Source organism: Colius striatus, chromosome 1, assembly GCF_028858725.1.
Source record: "Colius striatus isolate bColStr4 chromosome 1, bColStr4.1.hap1, whole genome shotgun sequence".
NCBI classification, from domain to species: Eukaryota; Metazoa; Chordata; class Aves; order Coliiformes; family Coliidae; genus Colius; species Colius striatus.
Window position 1 is genome coordinate 31,090,884 of NC_084759.1, and position 26,923 is coordinate 31,117,806.

At 38.6% G+C, this 26,923-nt stretch overlaps 1 protein-coding gene across 2 annotated transcripts in view; it reads left to right on the forward strand.

The window, feature by feature from the left end:
* EPSTI1 (epithelial stromal interaction 1) overlaps positions 1-23,467 on the forward strand; it is a 50,039-nt gene extending 26,572 nt beyond the window's left edge. For both annotated transcript variants that reach the window (XM_062020486.1, XM_062020487.1), the window contains 5 exons: positions 7,111-7,204; positions 10,386-10,469; positions 14,213-14,286; positions 16,420-16,517; positions 22,891-23,467. In XM_062020486.1, coding sequence (XP_061876470.1) covers positions 7,111-7,204; positions 10,386-10,469; positions 14,213-14,286; positions 16,420-16,507 — 340 coding nt within the window. In that variant the 3' untranslated portion in view covers positions 16,508-16,517; positions 22,891-23,467. The remainder of the gene's footprint in view (positions 1-7,110; positions 7,205-10,385; positions 10,470-14,212; positions 14,287-16,419; positions 16,518-22,890) is intronic.
* The last annotated feature ends 3,456 nt before the right edge of the window (positions 23,468-26,923 follow it).

Consider the following 26,923-nt stretch of genomic DNA (forward strand, 5'->3'; position numbering starts at 1 on the left):
AACTGTTAATCACAGTTAACAACTCACAGTTATTAATCCTTGTGAAGGAAGCACTTGAGTGTCTCTCTTTCCAAATGGGAACAAAGAAGAGGTTAGATGGCTGGCTCAGAACTTTTTAGGACATTCCTCTTCAGCTAGGACATGAAAATGTCATTTAAGCAGTAATGAGGAGTGGCCACTTCACTACTTGCTTTTCTGTATGTCTTCCTGTGCAGGCTGTAGGACTCTCTGCCTGAACTGTAGCATATCTCACCATAAGGTTTTAGCCCAACTCTCTAGTAAGCTGCTGTAATTTAATGTTGAATTGACTTTCCAGAAACTGTAACATTGGATGTGGTTCACTGTGTTTCTAACAGACATCTACCTATTTATGTAAAAAGTCTAGCAGTCTGGCATGGGGAGTTTCTTTTTAATAGTACATTATAGCTGTTTTATCATTTAATCTTTCCCTTTGTTACATATTCATGCCTCTGTTTTTGTGAAGGTTGTACTTCTGTAAAAATTCCTGGCAATACTACACTTGAGTACATGTGTGCATTCAATATATTCTGCTCAGAATTTGGAGCTGGGAGCAGAATTTGTCAGAGTGCCTCTAAGTACATATTCCAAACACAATGCAGGAGGTTCACCAAACCATGCTGATATACACTTGCCTGCCAAAGCAGTTTTCTCAAAAGTCATAAAATGCAGGAAAATAAAACCTGAATTAAACCAAAATTTTTATTTATTTATCTGGTTTTGCAGGATAAATACTAGTGTCCTTGCCAGTTTTCAGCCCCTTATGATGTGTGGTTCAAACAGCAGGCTGGTAACAAATTTTCCCCACAGAAGTGCAAATGTAAACCTGACCAGACTTGTAATATAGGTTGCTAGAGGGAATGAAAGAGGACTTGTACAAAAAGGGTTTTCAGCCTTGAGAATCTTTTGTTTGCCTCTTTCCACCACAATGGTCTTCGTTTTGTTCATTTGCTCCTGATTATTTTAAGTGTTGTCAATTATTTAGCTAACAGGCAGAAAACTAGGCTTTTATAGACATCCAAAGGGACTCTCTTGAGTGTAATAATGAAGGCAGTTTATTGAACGCCTGTGAGGTTGCTTTCTAATTGTACGCATTAATCTGCCCATGCAAGCTGGCTGAAAATATAGAAGCAGATTGCACACGCAGATGGAGCACACAGAATGGAAGATCTATGCGGTAGACTTATACAAAACTGCATTTTCCTTAAAACTGGATTTATGCTTATTACTTCAGATAATAAATGAAGCCTGATATCTAAAATAACTTCCAAGGATATTGCATGAGTTGGTGGGAGGAAAGAATAGCCTAGCTGTATTATTTCATCCAGTCATGAAAACAACAACAAAAAAAAGCAAGTAGGTTGACAGGAAAGATTAGTTTTGGCTGTGAGTGGGAAGTGATTCTGCTGAGAAAGTTGCCTTTTTTTTTTTTCTTTAAAACTATTTTTATATTTTCTTGAAACCTTATACCTAAAATGAACTAGTACTACATTTTTTGTTCTTATCCCCAACAACAGGAGCACATGCTCAAGAGCTTGCAGACAAGAATGCCTACTAGCCAAAGATAGCACAGTTTTGATAACTATCATTAGATATGTCCAAGTCCTCATTAGAATATTTGTATACTGTCAGTGAAGTCTGTGAATAGTGCATGAAGCTTGGCATGTCGCTACTGGAGTAGATGTCCTAGAAAGAAGCCGAACCAAATACCCAGAGGATGGTCTTGCTTTCCAGGAAAGGGCATTGGGGAAGAACAGTCGACATCATACAGCAGTGTAATGGGTTAATTATTTTATGTTTTAAAAGATAAATCCCCCACTCTGCCCCCAAAAATACCCCTTAACTCATGCTGACAACTTTGCACATGGCTGATGTCTGTTGTTTCTTGTTATCCCAAACTGCACTCTGCCCTGAAGGTGTGGATTAGAGTTGAAGGTAGAGGCAAGGAACCAGAATCCATATAGAGCTGAGGACATATGTGTTGTTGACAGATGGAGGTGTTTTTACTACCCTCTCCTTGTTGTGGGAAATATGGCAGGTGCTTGTAGCCTTCTGAATTTACCTAGACCATGTAAACTTCTTTACTTCTTTACTGTGATAAATCTCTGCAAAGAGGAGTGGATGTGAGAGGAGGCATGTATAATCATTTACCAAGAAAATCTATTGGTGTCACCACTCAGGGTACTTGTAACTTTCTTGATGCCTTAATTTTTAAAAACACACCTTTTGATGGGATTATTTTCCCAAGTGGTGTTATCTTCCCTCAGCATCATTCACACTTTAGGAAATATTTTTAATGTGTGAAAATCCCAACTGCACCTCCCTTTGGAGTCTCTTTCTCCATCTCCCAAGACAAAATCTATGAGAAACCTGCATAAAGGGACAGCAATCTCATTGACCTTTGCATTGGCTTGTAGAGTTCCCTCTATTTTAACCTTTGATTTTGCTAGGCCACGTGGCAGAGGACCAGCCAGCCTGCTTCTAAATCAGGTCAGGTGCCTGACTAGGATGCATATGGCAGTGTGCAGGGCAGAGCTCTCACTGAGGGCAGAACAAAGGTCTTAGTAAGAACACACCTGCCATGGACCTTACTGAAATGATGGGCAACTTTTCTTCAGAGTAGTCTTTGGTAATGTGAAGCAACTGTATTATTTTCTGCAAAGGTTGAGGTAGTTGTTATGCTTAGCTGATTAAATATGTCAAAGTGGGGAGATGTGTAGATACACATGCCAGTGCTGCAAAAAGGTGTGTCCCGAATTTAATTCAGTTTTGGGTTTTTGGTTTTGTTTTTGAGATGGGGAGTACTGCTATTGTTTAAAAAACATTGTGAAACTTCTGGACAGATGTGTAAAACTAATGTCACATATACATTATCCATGGCTCTTAGTTTCAAAACTGGATGGGAAGACAATGGTGAAATATCACTTAAGCATTGTTTACTAGCAAATTATTTTGGGAGCTGATATGTCGCTGTCATTCAACGTTAGATGCTACTTTTAGTGACTAATAACATTGCCTCCATTCTGAAATGGCTATAGTGATTTACCTGGCTTGAGATTCTGTGGTTTTGTTTTTTCATTACTGTTTTTAAATGGCTCTTAAGCATATTTGTGGACATTCATTAGAGTAGAATTGTAATGCTGGGGATCTTACAGCTTGAGAAAACAAGATGTTCAGGAGCTGTCTTGTTTTCTGTAGTAATAAAAGTGGCTATTATCTTTTAAAAATTGTTGAGAGAAATAAATAGATTTATAATATATGCAAAAGTATTGTGTTTCCAAAAGCACTGGCATAAAAGCCATTATATTGTTCTGTATCCTGGCATTTCAATATCAATCAATTAAAGCAAAATAATTAACTGCCACTGTTTTGATTGGGAAGCAATAATGATGATTGCAAGAAGCCATTTTTCATGTTACTTTGTAAAACAGACTTAAAGCCAAGAACTTTATATGTAGACAGAAAGGTTATTTTCTCTGAGAGGAATACAGTTTCAAATTAAAAGCTTAGTGAGCGGTTCTGTGATACTCTTGGGTGGAATAAAATGCTGAGTCCATATTCTTGTTCATGTCCCTAAGGGTGAATCCTTTTCAGGACTGTCTCTTCTGTTTGCCTTGTAGATGTGACAGAAGTTACGCAACTAGACAGGAGTTAAGGACAAGTGACATATGAAGTTAAAGTCCTTATTCTGTGCAGGATTCTAGTCCTCGGGTCCTGTAAGGAAATCAGTTGTGGGTCTTCAGATCTTCCATCGTTGCACACCGGAGTCAACCACAGAGCTTTCTGCTTCTTGGCCATAAAGGCTAGGGACCCTATTAGAGCATGGAAGCTTCTAGCTAAGCCAGAGGAACCTAGATTCAGTCTGGCTTTTATATCTACCCCTTGTCTTACCTGAGTGGGAATGTGGGCAGCATGTGTATTTAGTCTCAAAAAAGTGTGGTTTTTCACACTTATGGGTGCAGGGTGTAAAGTTTAAATCCCTGTTCTCAGTGGAACACCTAGCAGATTCATGTTTCTGTAGTTTACATGTACTTGTTGAGCTTCAAGTATATTATGATAGGTAACAACTTTTATGAAAGGACTCTGGCTGAAGACTAGTTGTGGAATGTAAAGCCTGAGGACCCATAGAAAGTATCTGCAACACGGATACATTTCCACAGTGTTCCCTTCTAGGACATTACTCGATCCTGGCAGCAGGGTCAGTGTTTTCCTGTTACAGCTCTTAATTTCAGTCCCCAAATCCAATATTCTGCTTCACTCCACCATGGCTGCATCTGTGATAATAAATTAAATGTTGTCAACTACTGTAAGTTTTGAGGCTGACAGGCCAGAGACTGCCTGCTTCCGTGCAAACTTCGTACCTCCCAAAATGGAGTAGTTGCATTCAAAGTGTCTGCTGAGAGTTAACTTGTGGTTGAAATTAGTTCCTGGACAAAAGCCAGGGATTATTTGGGAAAGTGCTATTTGAAACAGGTCAAAACTATTTCAGGAACTGTTACCTCAGTATAAATTACTAAGTTCCCATGCTGAGTATTGCCTGGTGCTATTAAACGTACCAGTATGGGAGTAGCCTATTTTAATTAGCAGAACAAAAGGCTTGTTCTCAGCAGTGTAATGAGAAACAGGGCTACCAAGAATGACAAAACACTCTCATAAGATTGCTCCAGCTTAACCGCTGCTTCTGAATGTCTCACTTCCCTTCAGCCTGATTCTTAGAGGTAGCCAGAACTCGGGTTAGCAGCCTGTTAGGAGGGTGCCGTCTTCTTGGGTAAATTTTGGATCTCATTTTACCTAGCTATTTTAGAGGGGTATCAGGATGCTGCTGTGTTCAAAATAATTTATTCATCTTACACTCTTCTTAATAGCAATTAGTTTAGAGGAACACATTTTATTAACATCTTTGATTAGTCCTTGAAGTTTTAGCAAGCGAGATGTTGCTCCAGCTGTCTGAATGTAGAACACCTATGGACACTTTGATATGCTGATTTCCTTTTGGAGGGAACGCTTTCCTTTCTGGAACATTAATTGAACTGTCGTCTCTCTGACTTCTCCCTTTCCCTGCAGTGTGGCTTATGCTATGCTCTGCATTGTTATGAATTTAGGTTTACTATCAGGAAAAATACCATTCAGACAATATTTTGACAGCCTGGCAACTCCAAATGCATTACTGGGTTTCCATAGAGATGATACAAAATGGATTAATATATATGAACTGACTTGACTGAGTTTGTCTTTAGTCAGGTTCAGAAATGTAAGTCCCTATCTTGTGATAGGAACACTTTATTAACATATTACTGAATTTGGTATAGTAGAGTGTGTTCTCTATTCAAAGATGGGAAACTTTATTTAGTTCCATTCTTTTAATCATCTTCTCTAATACTGAAACTATGTTAACTTTTCATTTATCAATGTGTTGATATGAGGAAGGCAGTGTCTGACCCTCCATCCCTTTTTTAAGCAAGTAATGAGAACTTCCTCATACTCTGTGTCATTCTATTGACACCCATAAAGAAATAAGACATTCAGCTATATGCCCAAATTGCCAGATAGTTCTTTACAGAGCTACAACCTTCTCAGATATATTCCAAGCATTATGTGGGAGTTCTGGTGTAGAAATAAAATATTTTAGCAATTTTCGCATAGGTAGAGACACACAAAATCTGCAATTTAAAATTTCAAGTTGCCCAAGTTATTAATGCAATCTCACCACTCAAGCACTCATCTTTCATGGAAAATATTTATGTGCTTTAAGCTTGGGTAAAAAGAGGCTATAAGTTCATTTAAACTTGATATGCAGGTGCTTTTCAAACCAGGGAATCTTAAGCTTCACTTGGTTCTTTCTGTATTGTGTGTTGGCTAAGTCCTATGTTAATTGCTTAGGTGATGGAGGAAAAGGAGTGAACTGGGAATGCTGAGACTCTAAAAGCATCACTTGCTACAGCTTGAGCAAGTACACTATACCTAAAGTATAACATGGTTTTACATTATGTAGAGTTGAACTTGTGGATTTTTGTTGTTTTTTCCCGCTTCACTATATCCACTGACCAGCAGGACTTTTTGCAAAGTGCGTCTACTCACTGTTTCGAATCATGGAATGAAAGATAAAAACATACTTGGAAGTCTGCTCAAGACTTAGTCATCATCGCTCTTTGGCAGCTAAGGCTTTTTCTCCAAGGTTAAGTAGCTATCTTTGATAGTGGCATCTTCTTCCCCGACAGAGCTAGATGGTTGACCTGTTGGTAGAATAAAACTCTGTGTTGAAAATCTCTTGAAGCACTCTTTCCACTCACACTTCAGTACTTTCATGCTTTCCAAAGATGGATATAGAAACAAAATTGCCTCTTTCCTCAAAGTCTATTTCTCTGAGTGGGCAAAGACTTGAATAGATATGCCTGGGACTACTATCTGATCACAGCACTGAAACTCCTTAACATTTGTTTTTGTTATTGCTTGTGACCTTGTTCAACCAGCTGTTCTTGGTTGAAACTGTGAGCAAAGTGATGCTACTTAGAAAAATCTATTTTATAACAGATGCGATTAGAAAAATAAAATTGTCCTTTCTAGAATATGACAATGATGTGCAATTCTGCTTCAAACAAAGGCAAGCATTATTTTTTCAGTGCTACAAAATGCTTCAAACTCTTGCCGCTTGACCAAGTAATCTGTTGAAAGAGTTCATTGTATTAACTGTGAAAGAAAAATCCTTAAAATCATCTTTTAAATTACTTTTCTGAGATTACGGTAGAAGGACTGGCAACAATTCAATACAGTCCAGTGGTAAACCAGTCTGTGTTTTTGAGGAGCTTTACAATGACAAAAAAAAACCATAGCCACTGTAGACCATAAATATACAAATGGCAATAATTGTTTTCTTAGAAATTCCTCTTAGCAAATGTGTTATCTACAATACAGGTTCTGTATCCTCTGTCCCATTTCATTCTATCTGCTTCCATAATCTTTTGTTCCACCTTTGATGTTTTTGAGCAGTCACATGATGAAAATGTCTAGGCTATATTCCAAGGATGGAATAAAAAGCTGTGTTTATTTTTATGGAAGTGCTAACAGTTCTATTTGGATCTGATGTCTTTGTAGCAAAACCAATGAATTATTGAACAGATTGGACTTGGGTTTGCCAAAGAGCGATTCCTGTCAGATTGCTAATTGTGGCCCAGAATCTACAGCATGGGTAAGCAAAAACATGATCTGTGCAATATTTTCTGTCAACTTTCCAGGTGCTGTCAATAGTGTAATATTAGAATATTCTAATTGAGCTTAATTGCCTAGACATAACTCAGTGAGTACCAAGGAGTCTTTCTGGGTGAATGAGATTGCCTACATTGTCTCTTACACACTCGCAGAGTATCCTACATAGTAGGGAATTGCCTTTATGACTTACAAATCTCTCCCTGATAAATGGGAGCCAGATTTATATTCTAAGGTCAGACTAGAATCTTAAATGTGCTCTGTACCCATCAGTTAGTGGCAAGCTTTTATGAAATCTCAACTAGTTCATGTCAGTGGATGCTTTACTGCATTGAAAATCTAGTCAGAGGAGAAGCTTATTTGTTGCTGCATCCTAAAAGTGATTCCATGGATGGCTTGGGGACTTTGTCCCAGTTTGAATAAGCCTGGTAAGTATTACATTAATTAGGAAATAGATAAAGTATTGCTTAAGTTTCATTATTCTAATTGCCTCACAAAGCCTTTTTGACATGTTATTAGTCTCTTTGTGTCTAAAGCAAGCTTTTCTTCTGATGTAAAAACTTGCAGTGAGGAAAACTTGTAACAACTCACCCTGAGAAAGCAGTGTTTCTCCTTTAGGGAGGTTTGCAATTGAGGGAAGACAAAGGGCAGGCAGACAAGTAGGCAAAAATTGTTAGTCAGCAGAAACTCAGAAGTATCTAATCTGGGCAACTCTCTGTTATGTACAACCTTGGACTCCAGCGGTTGAGTAAGGAGAGGGAAAGATTTACCTCCATATTTCCTTGCAAACCTTGGAACTGTACAGAAATTGCTGCAAACACAATATGTGACAGCTCTGTCTTTCTTTTAGTATCTCTTCCTAGTTTTTCAGTTACATGAGAAAAAAAGAAGGTGGAACTGAATGTAGATTTCTTTCCCTTCTGATTCCTCAGGTCATTTTGTATCTCTGTAAACCATAAAGAAACATTAGCATATATGGGCAGTTTTATAGCTTGAAGGACTCACCTTCTGCTCAGCATTGCTGGATAAAATGTCAGTTGCAGGAGAGTGGCTTTCAGACTATCTATCTTTTGTAGTCCTGAGCAGACAAGCAAGATGAAAGACTATGGGAAGGGAGAAATAAGATATCTTGAAACCACTTCTACCTCCCTCTTGAAGCATCAGATGCTCCAAACAGTGGAGATATTGTTCTTTGATACAAGCTCTGCAGCCTTTCATGTGGTGTGAACACTGAACTGCAGAGACAAATGAGCTTATGTCCCCAGGACTGACTTGGATTACAACACTTTAATGTGGTGTCTTCACATCTATCACAGAAGTGGGCGGCTGCCTGAAGGAACATTGAATTCTTTCAGGCATACATATCCTTGTTTTAGCCTTTCCTTTCTACTTCACCTACCTATGTGTGCCTTTCTCATTCCAGTATTTGAATAGTTATGCCAAATTACATACTATAACTCACCTTTGTCTTCACCAGTATCCAAGCAGATAAAATATATATTTTATCTGCACTGTGTTTTATTAATATCAGCTGATGTTTTACATGTATTTTGTGTGTCAGCACTTCTATAGCTTTGTGACTCAATTAATGACTTCCTTATAATACAGAAATGCAGTTAGCAAAATGTCTTCCCAGACAACTCGGACAAGGTGCACAGCCTCTGTACTCGGTGGAATCTGGAATCTGAAGCACATAACCAATGAGTTGTTATTCAAATAAACTTGGTGTAGTACAAAACCCACTAAACTGGTGGGAAAACTTGCACTCTAATTTTGATGTTATCTTGGATCTGTCCTTTGTCTGGAGAAATTCAAAGATTCAGGAACAATATATTTGAAATAGTGAAGAATGATAAGCTTAGGAAGAACCTGCCACACATGTTAAAAGGGAAGCATATATAAAGGTGATGTTTTACATTTAAAGTTCATTTTTCAGAAAAATTTTGGGACAATGCAATGTTGATTGATTTCTTTCCCCTCACATCATTTCTTTGATATTGATACTAATTTAGCATACCTAGTTCAAATGTCACTGTCAAATACTACCACAAATCTGACTTCTTTGGTGTGACTCTGTCATTGGTGATTTTTTTGGCCAACTTATTTAATCACGCTCATAATTAATTCTTAACCTCTCTTTCAAAGTGTTACCAATCCTGTGTAGATTTTTATTGTCTTCCAACTTGATTAACATACACTCCACACAATTCTCCAAGCCATTACGGAGAGTAATGAATAATATTGGACTCAGAATGAGTCTCCCTGGACACATGTAACAACTCCTCCCAACTCAAAATTGAGCTATTAATAATTTCTTTCTCTGTTCAGTCTTTTTAGCAAATGATGTGCCTATCGTTTTTATGGTGTCATTCTGCATGCATATATCAAGGTCTGAGAACATTGTGTAGATCTGCAACAAATTCCTCACTGAAGTCAAACCTGCACACTTCTTGTATTAAATTATACTGCCTTGTTTAGTGTGCTCTGAACCTGCTCAAAGACTTTACAGTGTAAGTTCCTATGTATTAGATCCTAAGGATCCTATAAGATCCTAATGGTAGTCTGCTTCTTTCCTAAGAACTACAACTTGTGAAAAGGGCTAGTTACTGTGTTGAAACCCTACACAGCTGAATACTTTATTCATTATTTTCAGATTTCCGGTTCTCTTGACTGTCACACAAATAATATAGCAGACTTGATCTCTCAGCTTCTGTTGTCCTACCTCCATAAAGGCCTTTCCAGTTCTCCTGTGGAAACAATCGTTGGTTCCCCTGTTACCACATTTCTCTTCTGCTTTGTTATCTTGGTAATATTTTTAGTAATTTTCTTTCTTCCCAGTATACCCCATCTCACTATCATATATCCTGATTGTGCCTTCTGACTGCTCAGAGCATCTTTATGCTTGCCACTGGGACATGAAGCAGCGTGTGTTGTGGCTGACTTATGATATGCAGATGGACATTCAGCCAAACCAAATGAACAAGTCATTAGACTGCTTCTTGTTTAAATCCTAGTCTTGAGACTAATCTGATTTTTAAGTAACTGGAATCATTCAATTGTTTCTGTTTTGTCAATTGCCTGTGTAAAGATTTGGGAATAAAGTTTGGGATTTTGGTCCCCTCTCTCCCCACACCAATATGTTTATATTCTCTGCTGAACAATAGACTAGGAGCCATACTTATAAGCAAGCTCTTCGAGAGGATGAAAACAGAAGATTAGAGGAAATGAAGCAAGAACAACGGAGGAAGGTAATTATACATTAACAGTTTGCATATCATTTCTACATGCTGTGAAACCAATTAAATACATTGATTACTTGTAGCCTATGCACAGAGCTTCTCTTTGACAAAAGTGATTTACTCACTGTTTTCAAATACTGTGAGAGAGATGAGCCAAGCTGTAAAATTTTGACAGGGACAGGACAATTATCTTCTGGGTTCAAGGCTGTTTGCATCTGGATAACTAGCTCCTGCTCACTTCTCCATTTGGACAATTGTGCAGAGCAACTTTTTTTAACCATGATACCTGGTTTCATAGGCTAAAGAGACCAATTTCCTCTCTTTATCTTTAGTGATATATTAATGATGACCTCAAACTCTGAATAGTCTCCTTCTAGAGAATTGAGGCCTGTGTGCCCTACCTTCCCAAAACAGATGTGGAAGCACTCAGATTTGCTGTTAAGTTTGTATTCTTTGTTGCCTCGCTAGTTACCCAAACAAAGAGTTTTGAATTGTCTAAAAAGAAGGCATGACACAACTTCAAGTTTGAACTCCATCTTCTGAAATGCATCTGAGCCACTGTAGTCTCTCTGGCAAGGATTTGAGCACCATATCCACATAAAGTTTCTGGGAAACAATAATACCATGTAGCAGTACAGGTTGGGAAATGAACTCTTAGAGAGTAGTGTATGGGAAAGGGACCTGGGAGTGCTGGTGTACAGCAGTATGTCCATGAGCCAGCAATATGCCCTTCTGTCCAAGAAGGCAAATGGCATCCTGGGGTGTATTAGAAGGGTTGTGGTTAGCAAGTAGAGAGAGGTTCTCCTCTCCCTCTACTCTGCCCTCGTGAGACCACAGCTGGAATATTGTGTCCAGTTCTGGGCCCCTCAGTTCAAGAAGGACAGGGAGCTACTGGAGACAGTTCAGCTCAGCACCACAAACACGATTAAGGGAGTGGAGGATCTTATCATGAAAGGCTGAGGGGCTCTTTAGCTTGGAGGAGACTGAGTGATGAGTATTGTAATTAATTTTTACAAATATGTAAAGGATGGATGTCAGAAGGATGGAGCCAGGCTGTTCTCAATGATGTCCAGTGGTAGAGCAAGGGGCAACAGGTACAAGCTGGAACATAAGAGGTTCCAAAGAAAGACAAGGAAAAATTTCTTCCCTGTGGGGGTGAGGGAGCACTGGAACAGGCTGCCCAGATATGTTGTTGAGTTTCCTTCTCTGGGAACATTCAAAACTCACCTAGATGAGTTCCTGTGTGACTTACTCTAGGTGGCCCTGCTCTGGCAGGGGGAGTTGGACCAGATGATCTTTCAAGATCCTTTCCAACCCTTAAGATTCTGCGAATTCTGTGAAAGTTCACCTACACAAGACAATAGCATTGTGCTATACTGTCTGCCTTGGCTCCAGGTCTGACTATGCAAGTATGGGGAGGACAGGATTGACTGCAAATCATTCAAAAACTTATTATCAAATGCTGAGCCTCTTGCTATGCCTCTGATGATACCAACATCCGAATTAACATCCAACTACGTTCCCAGTAGCAGAATTTTAGTGCAACAAATTCCATGCAGCCAGTTTCTGCTAGAGCTGGACAAGTGACCCAGACCCACACGGATATCTTTCTTTAAACATTAAGGATAAATCATAGAATCATAGAATGGTAGGAGTTGAAAGGGACCTTTAGAGATCATCTAGTCCAATCTCCTTGCAGAATCAGGTTCACCTAGATCAGGTCACATAGGAACATGGCCAGGCAGGTCTTGAAGACCTCCAAGGAAGGAGACTCCACAACCATTCTGGGCAGCCTGTGCCAGGGCTCCCTCACCCTCACAGTGAAATAGTTTTTTCTTATGTTTAAGTGGAACTTTTTGTATTCCAGCTTCATCCAATTACCCCTTGTCCTGTTGCTAGATACAATAGAAAAAAGAGATATCGTCCTTTCATAATAATCTAGCAACAAGAATGCTGGAGGGTCTTAAATGCTTTCACATTAAGTGTATACTTATTCCCAAGAGCTATACAGAGGCAAAAAGATCTTTAAAAGCTAGTCCTGATGAATATAAGGCCTGTAGCTGTTGTATTCTTTACATTTATTCTTCCATGGAGAAAATAACTACAGATGTGAATTAGCGTGCCACTTCTTCATCAGTTTGGTTTAAGGGACTCAAGTAGAGCTTTAGACTCATTACTGGTTTCCACAGATTGCTAAGAAGATATTGGCTACTTCTAAGGCTGCTCTTTCTTGGTACACAGTTCCAAGCGCTCCTTTTCTTCACAGTTGCTGCTACCTATTGCACAGAGTAATGCACTACTGACAAACCTACTGTCAATAATATGTATTTCAAAGGCTCCAATAATTGTCCCTCAGATATATGCTAGCTCATTTCTACTTCAAACTGATATTTATTAAAGTAATTATGAATACTGTCTTGTGTGTACCTCATAGCAGAGTGTAGCTGTAAAATATAGAGGTAATGTCAGTTTCTGGTGGGTTTTTTTTCAGAAAAAGCTTTAGAATGTATTACTTGATTTAGAAATTTTCAGTGCACTTTGAACACCACCATCATATACACGCAATATATTTCAGAACATTACTCCAAGAAAGGACTCAGCATATTGGAAAGTCAGATTTTAATTTTCAGGTTGAATAGTTATTTAAAACAGTGAAAATTAAGGTTGGCTTTTTTATTTCTTAATCACGTTTCTTCTTTTAGGGCTAGACAAATATTGATACACAACACATTTGCAGTTATTGATTTTCTTCATACATTTATTGCATAGTTTTTATTTAATGTTCCACTTGAATTGATTTTTTTTAAAAAAACTTTTGTGATTCCGTTCAGTTATTGAAGCTTTTATCTAACTGCATCATTTTATTTTAGTTCCTGTTCCTACTGCTGCTCAGTTGCTATGGAAAATATGAAAAATGGGTCTGTTCCTATCCCTTCCCCCTGCAATCCAAATTTTCTTTGCAGAAAAATCTGCATCTTCAATTCTTGAGTGCATTGCAGGGAGCCAGACAAACAAGCACACATGCAGAGAAGAGTCATAGAAGCTGTGTTTCCTTCACAGTCCTGGCTAAAACTGCATAAGCAAACTTCTCTGAAAGTAATTCCCTTTGATACTGTTTATATACCTTAATATTATGCAACGTGAGGATGGTAGACTGCTGCAATACTGGAAGCTTGCACATACTTTCACCACTCCAGCAGGTACCATTTGCCCCTCCCTCACCCCTGGGGGAGCTCCAGGGAGCTGGTGGTGATGAGCCATGCCACATACCCCTAATCTTGTCTTCTTGTGCTCCAAGGAGGCAGGAGGTGAAGGACATGTCTCCTTTGCACCCTATATGTGACAGCTGTGTCTGCTCCTGCTAGATGACTTCAGTTGTCTTCCTCCTTGGACCCACAGGGAAACTGAAACTCATGGGCTGCTCCAAGAGGAAGCAGACTAGTGTCTGACATACCTCTTGTAGGACTGTAAATGTCTGAATCCTGTAACTTCCCACTTGTTAGGACACAAAGAAAATTCATCCAATGCAATGCTGAACAGAAAAAAATGAGCTCAGTTTTAATACAGTGCTGTCACATAAATAAAACACTGTTGAGAGAAGTTCTGGGAATGAAATATGGCTGTAGCTGAAGTTAACACCATGTGGAATCAATTGGGTTTGCAACATAGATGCGGTCATTAAAAGGAAGTTTGTTGTTTTGTCTCATTTGGTTTGGGTTTGTTTTTTTTTTTTTCACTTTTATCATTCCCAGGCTGAATTAATGGAAATTAAACAAAAGCAGGAAGAGGAAGCCAGGACAAGAGCACATCAAAATGAACAGAGGAGGTATGATACAAAAATACACGATATACTTTAATTGAATTCCTGACTGGAAAGGCTCTCAACATTGGAGACATCCATGCTTTAGAAGACAATTGCAATGAGGATCCTTGACCTTGCCTCTGGAATAACTTTGCCTTCAAATGAGATGCTAATACCCATGATTACAACTGCTTACTGTAAGGCTGTATGAACCAGAGTACTTTTTTTGCTTTATTTGTTTTATCAATGTAGGATACAGCATAGGGAGAAAACTCCTCCTCCTCCTCCTCCTCCAGTAGCTTCAGATGGGAAATATTTCATTTATCTATCTGTCTATTCATTTGTGCACCTGTCTATTTATTTGTTTTTACTTTATGTTAGAGTGAGCTAATTTATTCATGTCACTTTTTATGGCTGACTCTCACTGAGATTCACAGGCAGAGCTAAATATGAGGTTTGCTATCGATACAGAGAGAAGCTGCAGGGCAGCAAGGTATTCTGCAGCTTCATTGCTCTGCACCCCAGGCTGTGCCCCACAGGTCTGCCTTCTCTGTACTCAGCACTCCTAATCTTGCACTTCTGTCATTTAACTGACTTTCCAGTAACTTGAAGGACAGACTTATTCTTAGCTTTGTTTCCTGCTGGTAAAGAGAAGCAACTCTCAGGCTCAAAAATCAAACCACCATTTCTTTCTTTTTTTACATCATTAGGGAAATATTAAAAAAATTACTTCTGTAGACAACCACTCTCCATACTATTTTCTTTTTTTTTCTCTAGCAAAGATATTGAGATAATTACCCATAGAAGTTAATGAAGGATTTTCGATTCAGCCCATCTCATGTCCCTAAATAGAAATAATCCAGTATCTTCTGTTTTACATCATTCATAGCAAAAGTATAGTAAAACATTAAAACAACAGTCATGTCTAAGCAAGTGTGTCACTCCCAAGCATTAATAGGAGGAAAAAACCCTACAGTTTTTAGAAAGCTTTAAATTATTCAAAACAGATTGAGGAGAAGGGTAATTGTATTTGTGCATGCTTTCCAGATTGATAGAGCAGCACAAGAAAATGCTAGAGTTGATTTCAGAGCTGGATGTCAGCTACACAACTTGTCTCTATTAGAAACAAGCTTAAATGTTCTTTTTCATTGGCATCAGGAATGGAATACTTCTAGAAACATTTCTTATATATTTGTTGTGGTTTAACCTCAGCCAGCAATTAAGCACCATGCAGCCATTTACTCACATCTCCTGCTCCTCAAGTCGAACAGGAAGGGAAATCAGGAGAAAAACAGTAATACTCGTAGGGTGGACGAAGAACAGTTTACTAAATCAAATTAAATTTAAAACAAAACAAAACAAAAATGATAATAATAGTAGTAACAAAAAAGAATATAACAGAGAGAGAAAGAAAGAAATTATGCCCAAGGAAAACAAACAAACAAAAAACTCCAATGCAACTACTCACCACCCACTGACCAATACCCTAGCAACGATCTGCCCCTCCATACCAACTTCTCCCTGTTTCTCTACTGGGCATGACATCCTATGGTATGGAATAGCCCTTTGGCTAGTTTGGGTCAAGTGTCCTGGCCATGCTTCCTCCCAGCTTCTCGTGCACCCCGAGCCCGTTTGCTGGCAGACCAGGGTGAGAAGTAGAAAAAGCCTCGACACTATGTGAGCACTGCTCAGCAATAACCAAAACACCCCTGTGTTCTCAACACTGTTTTAAGTACAAATCCAAAACACAGCCCTCTACCAGGAAAAAAACTGACTCCATCCAATCTGAAATCAGGACAGTAGTGAAAGCTGAAAGACGATCTCAAGTGAAATGTTAATATATCTAACCTCACTGGTAAAGGTGGGTGGTGTTTTGCAAGTCATCCTTCTGTGGAGAACTTCTCACAGCAGACAGACTATGCCTTTTAATCACTAATGGACTAATCACAGGATAAGGATACAGCTAGTGAACTTAAAATTAAATCCACCTCCTTTCATGCCCATCCATGGTCATGTAGCCCAGGCTTGATAAGCATGCGAAGATTGGTATTGAACTGGGAATAGTAAAAGCCACTCACAGATTATTGCATTTTGAAAGTTTATTAACTCCTCAGCCTACCCTCTATCATTATCTTTTTGTTGTTGTTGTATTTTAAGAGTAAATAACGCTTTCCTGGACCGACTCCAGAAGAAAACACAACATAATAGCATCTGCCAACCTGGATGTTCTGGACTACCTCAGTAATAGCACCTGGGTAAGCTTTTGGGTACTGAATGTTTAAGCAATGAGATTGTTTAAAAGTTGACTTTTTCCTGGGATTCTGTTAGGTGTCTGTGTGTTTAGCGTGGCTGACAGCACTTACAGTCCTGTCTACAATATCTTTTAAGAACTAATATTTTCTTATATATAAGCTGTTCAAATGGGAGAAGAGGAGGAACAGTTGCTCTTGCAGCAGAATTCAGATACTTACTGCAGGGAACTGCATCCAAGGTATCTCCTTACATTCAGCGGTAGTAACATCTTAAGCAGATCTTTGAAAGTCTTTAAATGAAAGGTGTTGGGAAATGCTGTAAACATTTTAATATGATATTGAAATTGGAGGGGAAAGATCCCATGAAAGGCATAGCTGTTTATTTTATACCTGTAAGAAATTATGACAAAGAAAACCCAAGTGCAGTCAATTTAAAATACATAGTATTTGTAATTATTCTTTGAAGAAGAGATATCTTGACTGTAGCTTATTAAACATTCTTTTTTTTTTCAGCTATTCTAATGAGACATTAAAATGACTGTTATTTAGAATTGTAATTCCTTAGAATTTAGAACTGGAATTTAACTGCAGTTGTAATTTAGAATTGTAATTCAGTGTAATAATAAAAAAATTACATGGTATTCCCATCGTGGAAATCTCCATTAAGTTGAAATTCCATTGCTGAGAAAGCCCTAGTGCAGAAATGAAAGATTTAAAAAGATTGAAAAGCAGTAAGATGGAATCTAAGAGAATTTAGTGAATGTACCAGTGCAGAGAAAAATGTTTAGTTGCTAAACCAGAAAAGCTTTAATTGGAATAGTTGGACTGTTTGGTGAATATGTGTGTATTGGCAGACAAATGCGAGGAAGATTTGGGTTCAAGAATCTACATGATTAAGAAGCAGCTATTCTTGCTGCTGGAATTTTCCATATACTGAAAGTGGAAAAGTGTATCTTAATCACTACAAGATTTGGGCAAGTCCTGGGCCACAGCAGAAGGGCCGGGAACCTCTGACTGAGGCCACATTTGTGCATAGCAGTTCTCTTGGTCTTGCTAGAGGAGGCAGGACCTGACAGCTCATCCTCCCATAAGGTCTGCGGACAACTGCTTGGAGAACCAGTTGGTTGGAGGCTTGACTGATAAGGCCTGTATCACGTAACAAGCAACCCAGGAGTTGCTGGAAGCCAAACTAAAAATATCTAGGCTAGTAAAAGAGTGTGTGTAAGAGGGCACTCTGTATGACAGGCTTGAACTATCTCCTGAGGGATGGTATGTCTGCAGACAGCAGAATTAGAGACCAGGTAGGACAGAGCAGATTGATACCTAGTAAGGGGCCAAAGGTAAAGTCTGCTGGATGGGGCCTGGTTAACAAAGACAGAAGGGGCAGGTGTTACTACTTTTGTTTCACTTGATGTCCTTTATTCCAATTTGTAAACTCTCTCCTGATAAACTCAAAAGAAAATGTGTGGCACAGCTCAGATCTCCAATATCTAAGCTCGAGCATCTCCATCAGAGCTCCTGCTGTCACCACTGAAAACCTTGCCACTGTCTGCAGAGGGAGTGAGGTTTTGCTTTTAGCTGGATGCCATATGTCCTCTTCTACAGTGCAGGTGTTAACACCACCAAACAAATGCACTCAGCCGAGGCACACAGCCAATCGATGCTTTAAAAAAATACATATATATATATATTCAAAGAATGCAGCAACACAAATGTAACAAACCCCTGTGTGTAGAAGTGATATATTTCCCTCTACAGTGTTTACTCAATCCCTCCCAAGGAGCCTGCCTTCTGTTGAGTAATGCCTTCACGCTATGAGTGAGATTTGAAGACTAAATAATGTAAGGAAAGAATAAACTGTGAAAAAATATGTCATCATGGAAAGGGATTAAAAATTAGTATTGGTAACAAAAGCAGGAGAAAACCCCAAATGTCTCTGAAAAGATAGGCTGGAGGCTGCAACCTCAGTGTCTTTGATTATACCAAGATTTTTCTCCTGTCCCTTGGGTTTTTAAGCAAAAAGGACTGAACTCTAGCTGGGGCTTACAAGTTATGTAGTCTGCAGCACGACATTTTACGTTACAAGAGAGGTAACTGAAAAAGATCAGACACTATACCAAGATTAAAAGAAATTAAAAAGGTTCCCAAACTTAAGACCTACGGGCAGTTTTTGAGCCTACTCCACCTGTGCAGTGGCAATGAAGAAATATTTATTCTCTTTTCTACTTCTATTTTTCACATTTGAACTCTTTACAGTGACAACGGCTTCACACTCAATAGAAATTGAACATTGCACCGTGTTATTGATACATCTGCTGTGTTTTTCACTATTATTTCTATTAGCCTGATTTCCTGGGGAATTGAAGTTTGAATGATCACACTGTTCATCTACATGTTTTTCAACCTACTGGGCCAAAGCCAAATTTGAAAGGGAATGTGAGTCCCAAAGGTTTAAATTAAGTTTCTGTGCATTTTGTGAAAAGCAATGGCTGTCAGAGGACAGATTCCCCCCAGACCTGAGCCCCACACTGAGAGATGGTGGGAACGACCTGGGCACTCTGTGTGTTGATCAGTTACAGCCCTCCAGATAATCAGCACAGGCACAGCTACAGAGCAGCTGTAGCATTACCTTGTTTTCCTGGGGGCTAGGGAATGCAAAAGGGAGCATGGGTATTATAAGGAACATGATGAGGCAGATGAGGAAGGGGAATTTATTGTGTGTGTCTGGGCAGAGGAGAGCAGTTGCATTGCCCAACTCTTTTCCTAATCAATAGGAAACTGGTTTTCATTAACTCATCTGCCCTCCAGACATCTTGTGTTTTATTTGGAATATTTATAAGCTGTTATTTCAAGAAAGAACTTCATTAAAGTTCCTTTTTTGTCCCTTTTTGGTCATAAATGGCAAGGCACTCTCTGGGTGGCTATGTGATTTCCTTTTTTAATGGGAAGACAAATTAATGAATTTCCACACGTGTCTCTGAACTACTGCACCCTTGAGAGAGCATCAAGTCTCGTTGTATACTGTCAAGAAAATTTTTATGTCCTTCACACTGCCATTATCTCTAACATAAGGATAAACCTTTTAGGATAAGAGGGTAAAAAAATAACAGTTGTCATTCTGACATCAAAGTTTAATCAATAACATATAATCCTTACTCAGTTGGGACCTATGATTGAGGCAGTGTCTGTTCACTGTAATGGAACAAATGGTCAGCTTTATTTAAATATAAAAATACCTCTGTTTTTACAAGAATATAACTTTAAAATGGTTGCTCATTTTTCTATTCACTCCCTTTTCAGATTTGCCCACGTTCAAGGGCAGAGGGATTTGCAGAGGCCAAGTGCATGGAAAGATTTATTCATTTTGTGTGTGGAAATAGAGCACTGTCAAGGACCCTTTTGTCTATTCAGTTAATGGGGAGAGGTCATACAGTGAAGATATGAAATTTATATGTCTACTCTTCTTCAATGAATTACTAGTTGTTTCATCCAACTCTGAGCTACAGTATAGCCAGAATCTGGAAGGCAACATGACATATTACACCTTCCTGTTTCATGTCTCCATTACATCCAGTGTCATGCATAAGAATGAGAAATGCTCTCTCAGATGCTGACTCTGCTCTTTCAGTGCATGCATAATTCTACATATTTGTTATGGGAAGCAACTATGCCCCGAATACATAGGTGCATTGTGACAGGAAACCCCATTCTCTTCCTTTCCCACATGCAGAACAGGAACTCGATGGATACTGATAAATCTGTTTTGAGGAAACATGATTTATGGATAAAACTACTTTAAATAAACATGGTTTGTGGGTTAGCACTTGGTTTAGTTCTCATAGCATGATCCATGGGAATATTTCTTTAGAGTCGCAACCAGCATTTGATTTATGCTGGTTGCTTCCAATTTGAGAGGGAACATATCATGAAGTTTAATGTTGCACAGCAAAGAAGAACCATAGCTCAAAGGTCCCTGAAGTTACGAGGCCGGCATGGATGCCAGTTTTCTCTACACAATCAGTCTTCAATGCAGACTTTCACAAACCTTTAGGTAGATAATGTTGCACTGAAAATGCTGATGTCCCAGCACAAACAAAAAGCTTTTATTTAACGTGGGAATATTGAGAATAAAATATTTATTTAAGAAAGTTCCAGAGTGCAATCCACACTGGTTACATGGAATGTAGTATGCTAACTTAGCTTTAACCTGATTAGTCTATGTACAATCTGAGTTGGAAAGATTACTATCTTTCTCCTAAAACTAGTTGGTTTGTTTGTTTGTTTGTTTGTTTGTACCTGTCTTTCCAGGCAGAAGGATGGCAGAAAATAAATAAAATACTCATCAGAAGTATCAGCATCAATATAGGGACCTCAGATGAGTAAATAGGTCCAGACATGCTGTAGCTGAGTTTAATGGCTTACCTCTGACAAGGCAGTCAAACAACTCATGCAGATGCAGATTGAGCTTTGAGCTCAATCATCCTTTCCTTTGGAAATCTCATCCTAAAAGAGAATAGTGAGAGTCTGGGGAGGAACAGAAGAAACGCTTCACTCTTTCAAGTAGCAGGAGATCAAGAAAGGATTCAGGCATCTGAAGATATCTGGCACATTTCTAGATTGATTTTTTTCTCCAGCAAAACCAGGATTTGTTTATCTCCTGAGCTGATACATTCCGCTATTCATATTGAGTTCAAATCGAAGAAATATTTATTGCTAGAACTAAAATCCTGCAGAAGGGCTTACTTGTTATTTTATGTCAAGTTTCAAAGACAGAAAAGGACACCAAGTGATCAAGAAAGTTCCACACAAATGGATAACCATAATTCCTTTCATAAATATGTAATTGGACTGCACAATGTACATTGTACACTGTACTATACTACCGCATCTGTTTTTATTTTGTCCTGGAATCAAACTATTTGAAGTAAAGGAGGAGAAACGTAAGAACAATGATTTTTTTCATTCTTTTCAGTAGCAATGCTGCTATTAATTTATCTTTTTATTTGACGTTTCATTATGACAGCTGATATGGCTTAATTCTCAAGTAATATAAGAGGAGATCTTAAATGCTTTCCAGCTCTGTGTTTGAGGTTGTGCAATGGCACATACCTATTCTGAAACATATTCTTTTGTCAGCTGTAGAATGTCAAAGGAAGTGTGGATGGCATGGAAGGCATCTGCTGGGGTTGCCTTGATGGTTAGGCTAAAAACTCAATGGAGCCATTGTGCATTGTCAGTGGGTAAACCTGGGCAACTGAGGAATAAGGCTGGAAATGCAGGAGGCAACTGCAAACTTTCAGTGGTCTAAGTGAGAGAAGGTGACTTTGATGTGAGCTATGCTCTTCATTATATTTACCATGAGCAAAAAGGGAAATACTCTTATCAGTGTAGGATGTTGGTACAACACCACTATTGAAGCAGAGAAATTTGTCTCTTTCAAATGAAAATTTCATAAGGCTCACTGCACCTATGTCCTTTTTCTGAAAGGGGATCACTACCCTAATTCGCAGTTTAAATATAAAGAGTTGTGCAGAGACTGTACTTCTAGGCTTGGAGACTTTTGAAGCAAGCTCAGGTACTGACACACATTATTCTTACCTTAGGAAATGGCTTTGACATAACTCTTTTTTCTTCCTTTTTTTTTTTTTTGAGAGTTAGGTTTTTATAAAGGTTTTTAAAAAAAACCCAAACTTTAAAAAGACCTTTCTTTTCAACACTTCTTCCTCAAATGCAGATATTCCTCTGCATCTTTCTTCCTCATTTTCTGATCCAACAAACAGTTTTTGTGCAGCAAGGTTGACTGCTGAGGACAGTATCGAAATAATATTGTTGGCCTCCCCTGAGCCATCTTTTCAGTTTTATGAGTCAAATTGTTATTAAAAATTAACTCCAATTCACTAAAGAAATGATGAGTAGATAAAGGCGGTTCCCTGCAGAGGAAGAAATGGCCATCTTTTGCACACCAACTATTAGGTTTCATGAACTGTGGTCAGCTGAAAACATCAGATTCTTTGTTGTTTTTCTCAATATCTACAGTACCAATAATATATTTACATAAGAACGGTACAAGAATGGCGGATGGGTGTACTTTTTAAAGACTTTTTTACTGCTGTTTTGAAACCACATTTCAGCTGACTACATTAATATGTTGTTCAAAGAGTTATTAATATGTCTGCAGATAATTAGGACATTTTGTGAATTAAATTTGCAAAAAGATAGAAATCCCTTCATAAAGGCTTTACATAATTAAAAGCTAAAACCTGTCGGAATAAGAGACTTTATTTTCCAGTGGACTTAATCCTAGAGAAGTTTACTTTGTTTTTTGTTTTTGTTGCAAAAGGTAATTATTGATTCTGTTTTCTCCCTCTTGTTGCAGGGTATTGGAAAAATATTCACTTTTTTCTGGCCAAATGACCTTGTAAAAGCTCCAGGAAAGCACTCTTTCATCGTCGTGATTTTTTTTCTTACCCTGACTTCAGCTTCACACCCACTTCATGAGTAATCTGCAGAGACTGGTTTCTAGCTGTCATTATTCACGCATATTTGAAGCTGCTGATTATGAAAGTCCTATTTAATTTTTAATAAGAGAATGTGTCATTTTTTCACAAATTGTTTTGCTTCTTGTAGAATGTAATTATCCCAGTCTTCAGGATCTCAGAAAAGGAAGACATTAGTGACTGCAGAAGCAGCTGCTGTGGTATCTATGTTTACTTACTGCTCTCTATCCAGCCAAAAACATCTCAGAGAATTGAAATAAAGGAAGTAGAGAGTTGAGTTTGTTTTTGGTGTGGGAGGTAAAAGCATCGCTGGTTTCAAGTTTTCTTGTTTTGTTTGGGTGGGGATTTTGTGGAATTGTTTTACTGTGGTATTCCATAGCAGGCACTCAAGAAGAACAGATGAGTGTATTGTGGACAGAATCTTTTAAACAAGTTCTTAGAAAAGAAATAAAACTTGAAATAACACTGAAATTTATTCAGTCTCTCCCACATCTTTTGTGATATGGTGCATCAGTTTTTTACTTTGCATGTTTTACCTTGGAAGTTGTCATGATTTGACCCCAGATGGCAACTAAGAACCATATAGGTGGTTGCTCACTGCCCCCACAGTGGAATGGGGGAGAGAACTGTGAGGATAAAAGAGAGAAAATTCATGGATTGAGATAAAGACAGTTTATCAAGTACAGCAAAAGCTGTACATACAAGCAAAACAGACCAAGGACTTCATTCCCTACTTCCCATGGGTAGGCAGGTGTTCAGCCATCCCTGGGAAAGCTGAACTCCATCATGCATTACAGTGACCTAGGAAGACAAATGCCATCACTCCTGATGTCCTCCTTCCTTCCTCTTCTCCCCTAGTTTACACAATAAGCATGAGTTCTATGATATGGAATAGCCCTTTGGCTACTTGGAGTCAGATGTCTTGGCCATGCTTTCTCACAGTTTCTTGTACACCCCCAACCCATTTACTGGCAGACCAGGGTGAGAAGTGTAAAAGGCTTTGGCACTATGTTGAGCACTTCTCAGCAATAACTAAAATACCCCTTTGTTCTCAACACTGTTTTCAGCACAAATCCAAAACACAGCCCTCTACCAGGAAAAAAAATTGACTCCACCCCATCTGAAATCAGGACAGTAGTGAAAGCTGAAAGACTATCTCAAGTGAAATGTTAAAATAACTAACCTCACTAGTAAAGGCAGATGGTGTTATTCAAGTCATCCTTCTGTGGAGAATTTCTCACAGCAGACAAACTATGCCTGTTAATCACTAATGGACCAATCATAGGATAAGGGTGACAGTATTTTATTGCTTTCCAAAAGTCAGATGCATCACCATGATAATTCTAATGGAAAAGAGGGGCCCACAGTACATGTTAGATAAACCATGCAGACAGTAGAAGCATCAGCAGCATTTACAAGTACACCTTAGGCAAGGTTAAAGGTTTCCTGAGCAGAGTGGTTTTTTCAATGTGCAGGCATGTCACGATATTTTTCCATCACCCTTGCAATATGGAACCTTCATAATGGATCACCTGAAATGTTCTTTGAACCATGGGTGTTGCTGTGTTTGCTTTCCCCTCTGGGTCTCTCTGCAGTCTTTGGCTCACTTTGCCTCAAATAACTCCTGTAATCTCTCATACTACTAGCTAGATGATGTTAATAGAAAACGCTGGAGGTCCTGGTAATGCTCTGTGGTTTAGCCTTTTTTTATCTGACACTGGAAAAATTCCTTAGGAAGACTTGTGCATACCTACACAATGGCACTGTGTTGCAAGTGGTACTTGGCTTTACTATCAGACTGCTGCTCTGGAAATTAAATTCACACCTTCCTCTGAGGGCTGCCTCACTCTGCCTCCCTTAGTAGATATCAGGGCTTGGACGAAATGTCTGCAGAATGGAATATATATACATGGATGCATATGTATTTTAAGGGAAACATATTTGCTTTAACCAGATCCTTGTTGTATTGCAGTCTGATCAGATTAAGGCTTGCACATGGTCTTTTTGAAGTAGTGAACCTGCAGCCTCTCCACACATGACGTATGATACCCTCAGACCCTGCTGGCAAAGGCTGTGTCAGAGGGCAGTCACCATGGTCACTGACAAGTTAAAATTCAGTGTTACTGTGTTACTGTGTTTCTATACTCAAAGAAAAAGAAGAACTTTTTATTAACCTGCTACTTTCACATTCAGGAACAGTGGTGGCAAGTCACCTTGAGTAACCTCTTCTATTAAGCTTGTCTACTTTCTTTCAGCTGTCTTCAAAGATGAAACTTGATCACAATCTTCAAAGTGCTTCCCCTTATCCAGCATTTCAATCTCTTATTTGAAATGCTCTCTACAAACTGTTTCAGATATTAACTATTCCAGCCCTTCTTAATGGTGAAGTATCTGAATTTTTTGCTCTCCTATCTTTCTGAACAGAACAAACAAATCTATATGAACAGAGGCCCGGGCAGTGTCTTTGAGAGCCAGGACTGGCAATGGAGATGATAAGTTATACACATCCATGAATTGCTGTTAACAGGATGGCTGGAAAATGTCATTCTTATCCTGTTGGAAAGCTTCCAGTATCTCAGAATTACTAAGTCCTCACACACATCCTGACAAAACTTTAAGCTTGAAAGCAAAGAGATGCTATGACATCTCTTTAAAAATAGTTTGATGTCTGTCAAGAGTTAGGTACTGTGTTTGGGACGTGTTTGCTATCAATGTGTTAGACTTTTGACAAATGTTTCCAAATACAAATAATTTCCTCTGGTTATAACTTACACTGACCTAATGAATTATCTATTATGCAGTGGCATCAAACTAGATTTTATTACTAAAACAGTAAATGGAATGTCATTTTTTTGTCTGTTTCAGAAATTACTGTTGTCTCCATATAGTCTGTACTGATAGTCTCTTCTCTGTTTTGAAAACAAACCCTCCATCAGGGAGTAGCGTGGGGCTGGAAGTTACAAGAGGAAACCTCCTTGCTTTTTCTTTGTTGACACAAATTCATTTCAACAAAATGACTAAACCATTATGATCAGCTACTCTGAATTCCGATCTAACTTGACAGCAAGATTCCCATGTTTAGATTTTGTGGTCTGCCTAAATCAGAAACTACCTTCCTATGAAGAAATGTTTAAGGACTTACAAGATTTATTCCACTATGTACCTAGAAGTTGTTCCAATGATTTAACTATTCCTGCTTTAAAAAATATCCAGCTGACTCCTAAGTCAAAGTTGCTGAATTTCAGGTATCTATCATTAAATTTCCTTAACCACTTGCCTGGTAATTTAAAGTTTTCTGCTCTTGGGACTGTAATTTTTTTTTCAACAGATATATTTGGATAGATTCAGTCGATTTGCAGTCCCTGTTCAGCTTCTATTCTACAAAATATACCAGATTTACAGAAAGTCTTAGATGCAATATGATTTGGTATAAGCGTATCTTCTTTTTGATATGTGTCCCACCACTCAGGCACAGAGGCAGAATATTATCAGCTACTACAAAAGGAGTTAATCCATAGCTTACATTTTATGGTACTCATCGATGTTCAGTTCACACCTCTGCTTCATGGAATCCAAATCCCTGCCTCCTGTCTTGGAGAACATTGTAAACACTGGGCTCTTTAGGGCAGTTATCAGCACACAGACTGTGATGGCTCTTCTGCTTTATGTAAAAGATCAGAAATTCATGTGAAGTGAGAAGGCACATGCATTTATCTAGCCCAAGAGCTGAACATTTTGCCCAGGCCCATGCCATGAATCTGCTCTCTATCATAGTCTTTCCTAAGGGACTAGCACATACACTCCTTTACACTTCCAGAGATTTGTTTTCTCTAGTCCTGCTCCTCAAGTACTGACTTTCTGGCAGAAATCCATTTTCCTCCCTCTGTTAAGCATTCCTTTTCTATTCCTGCC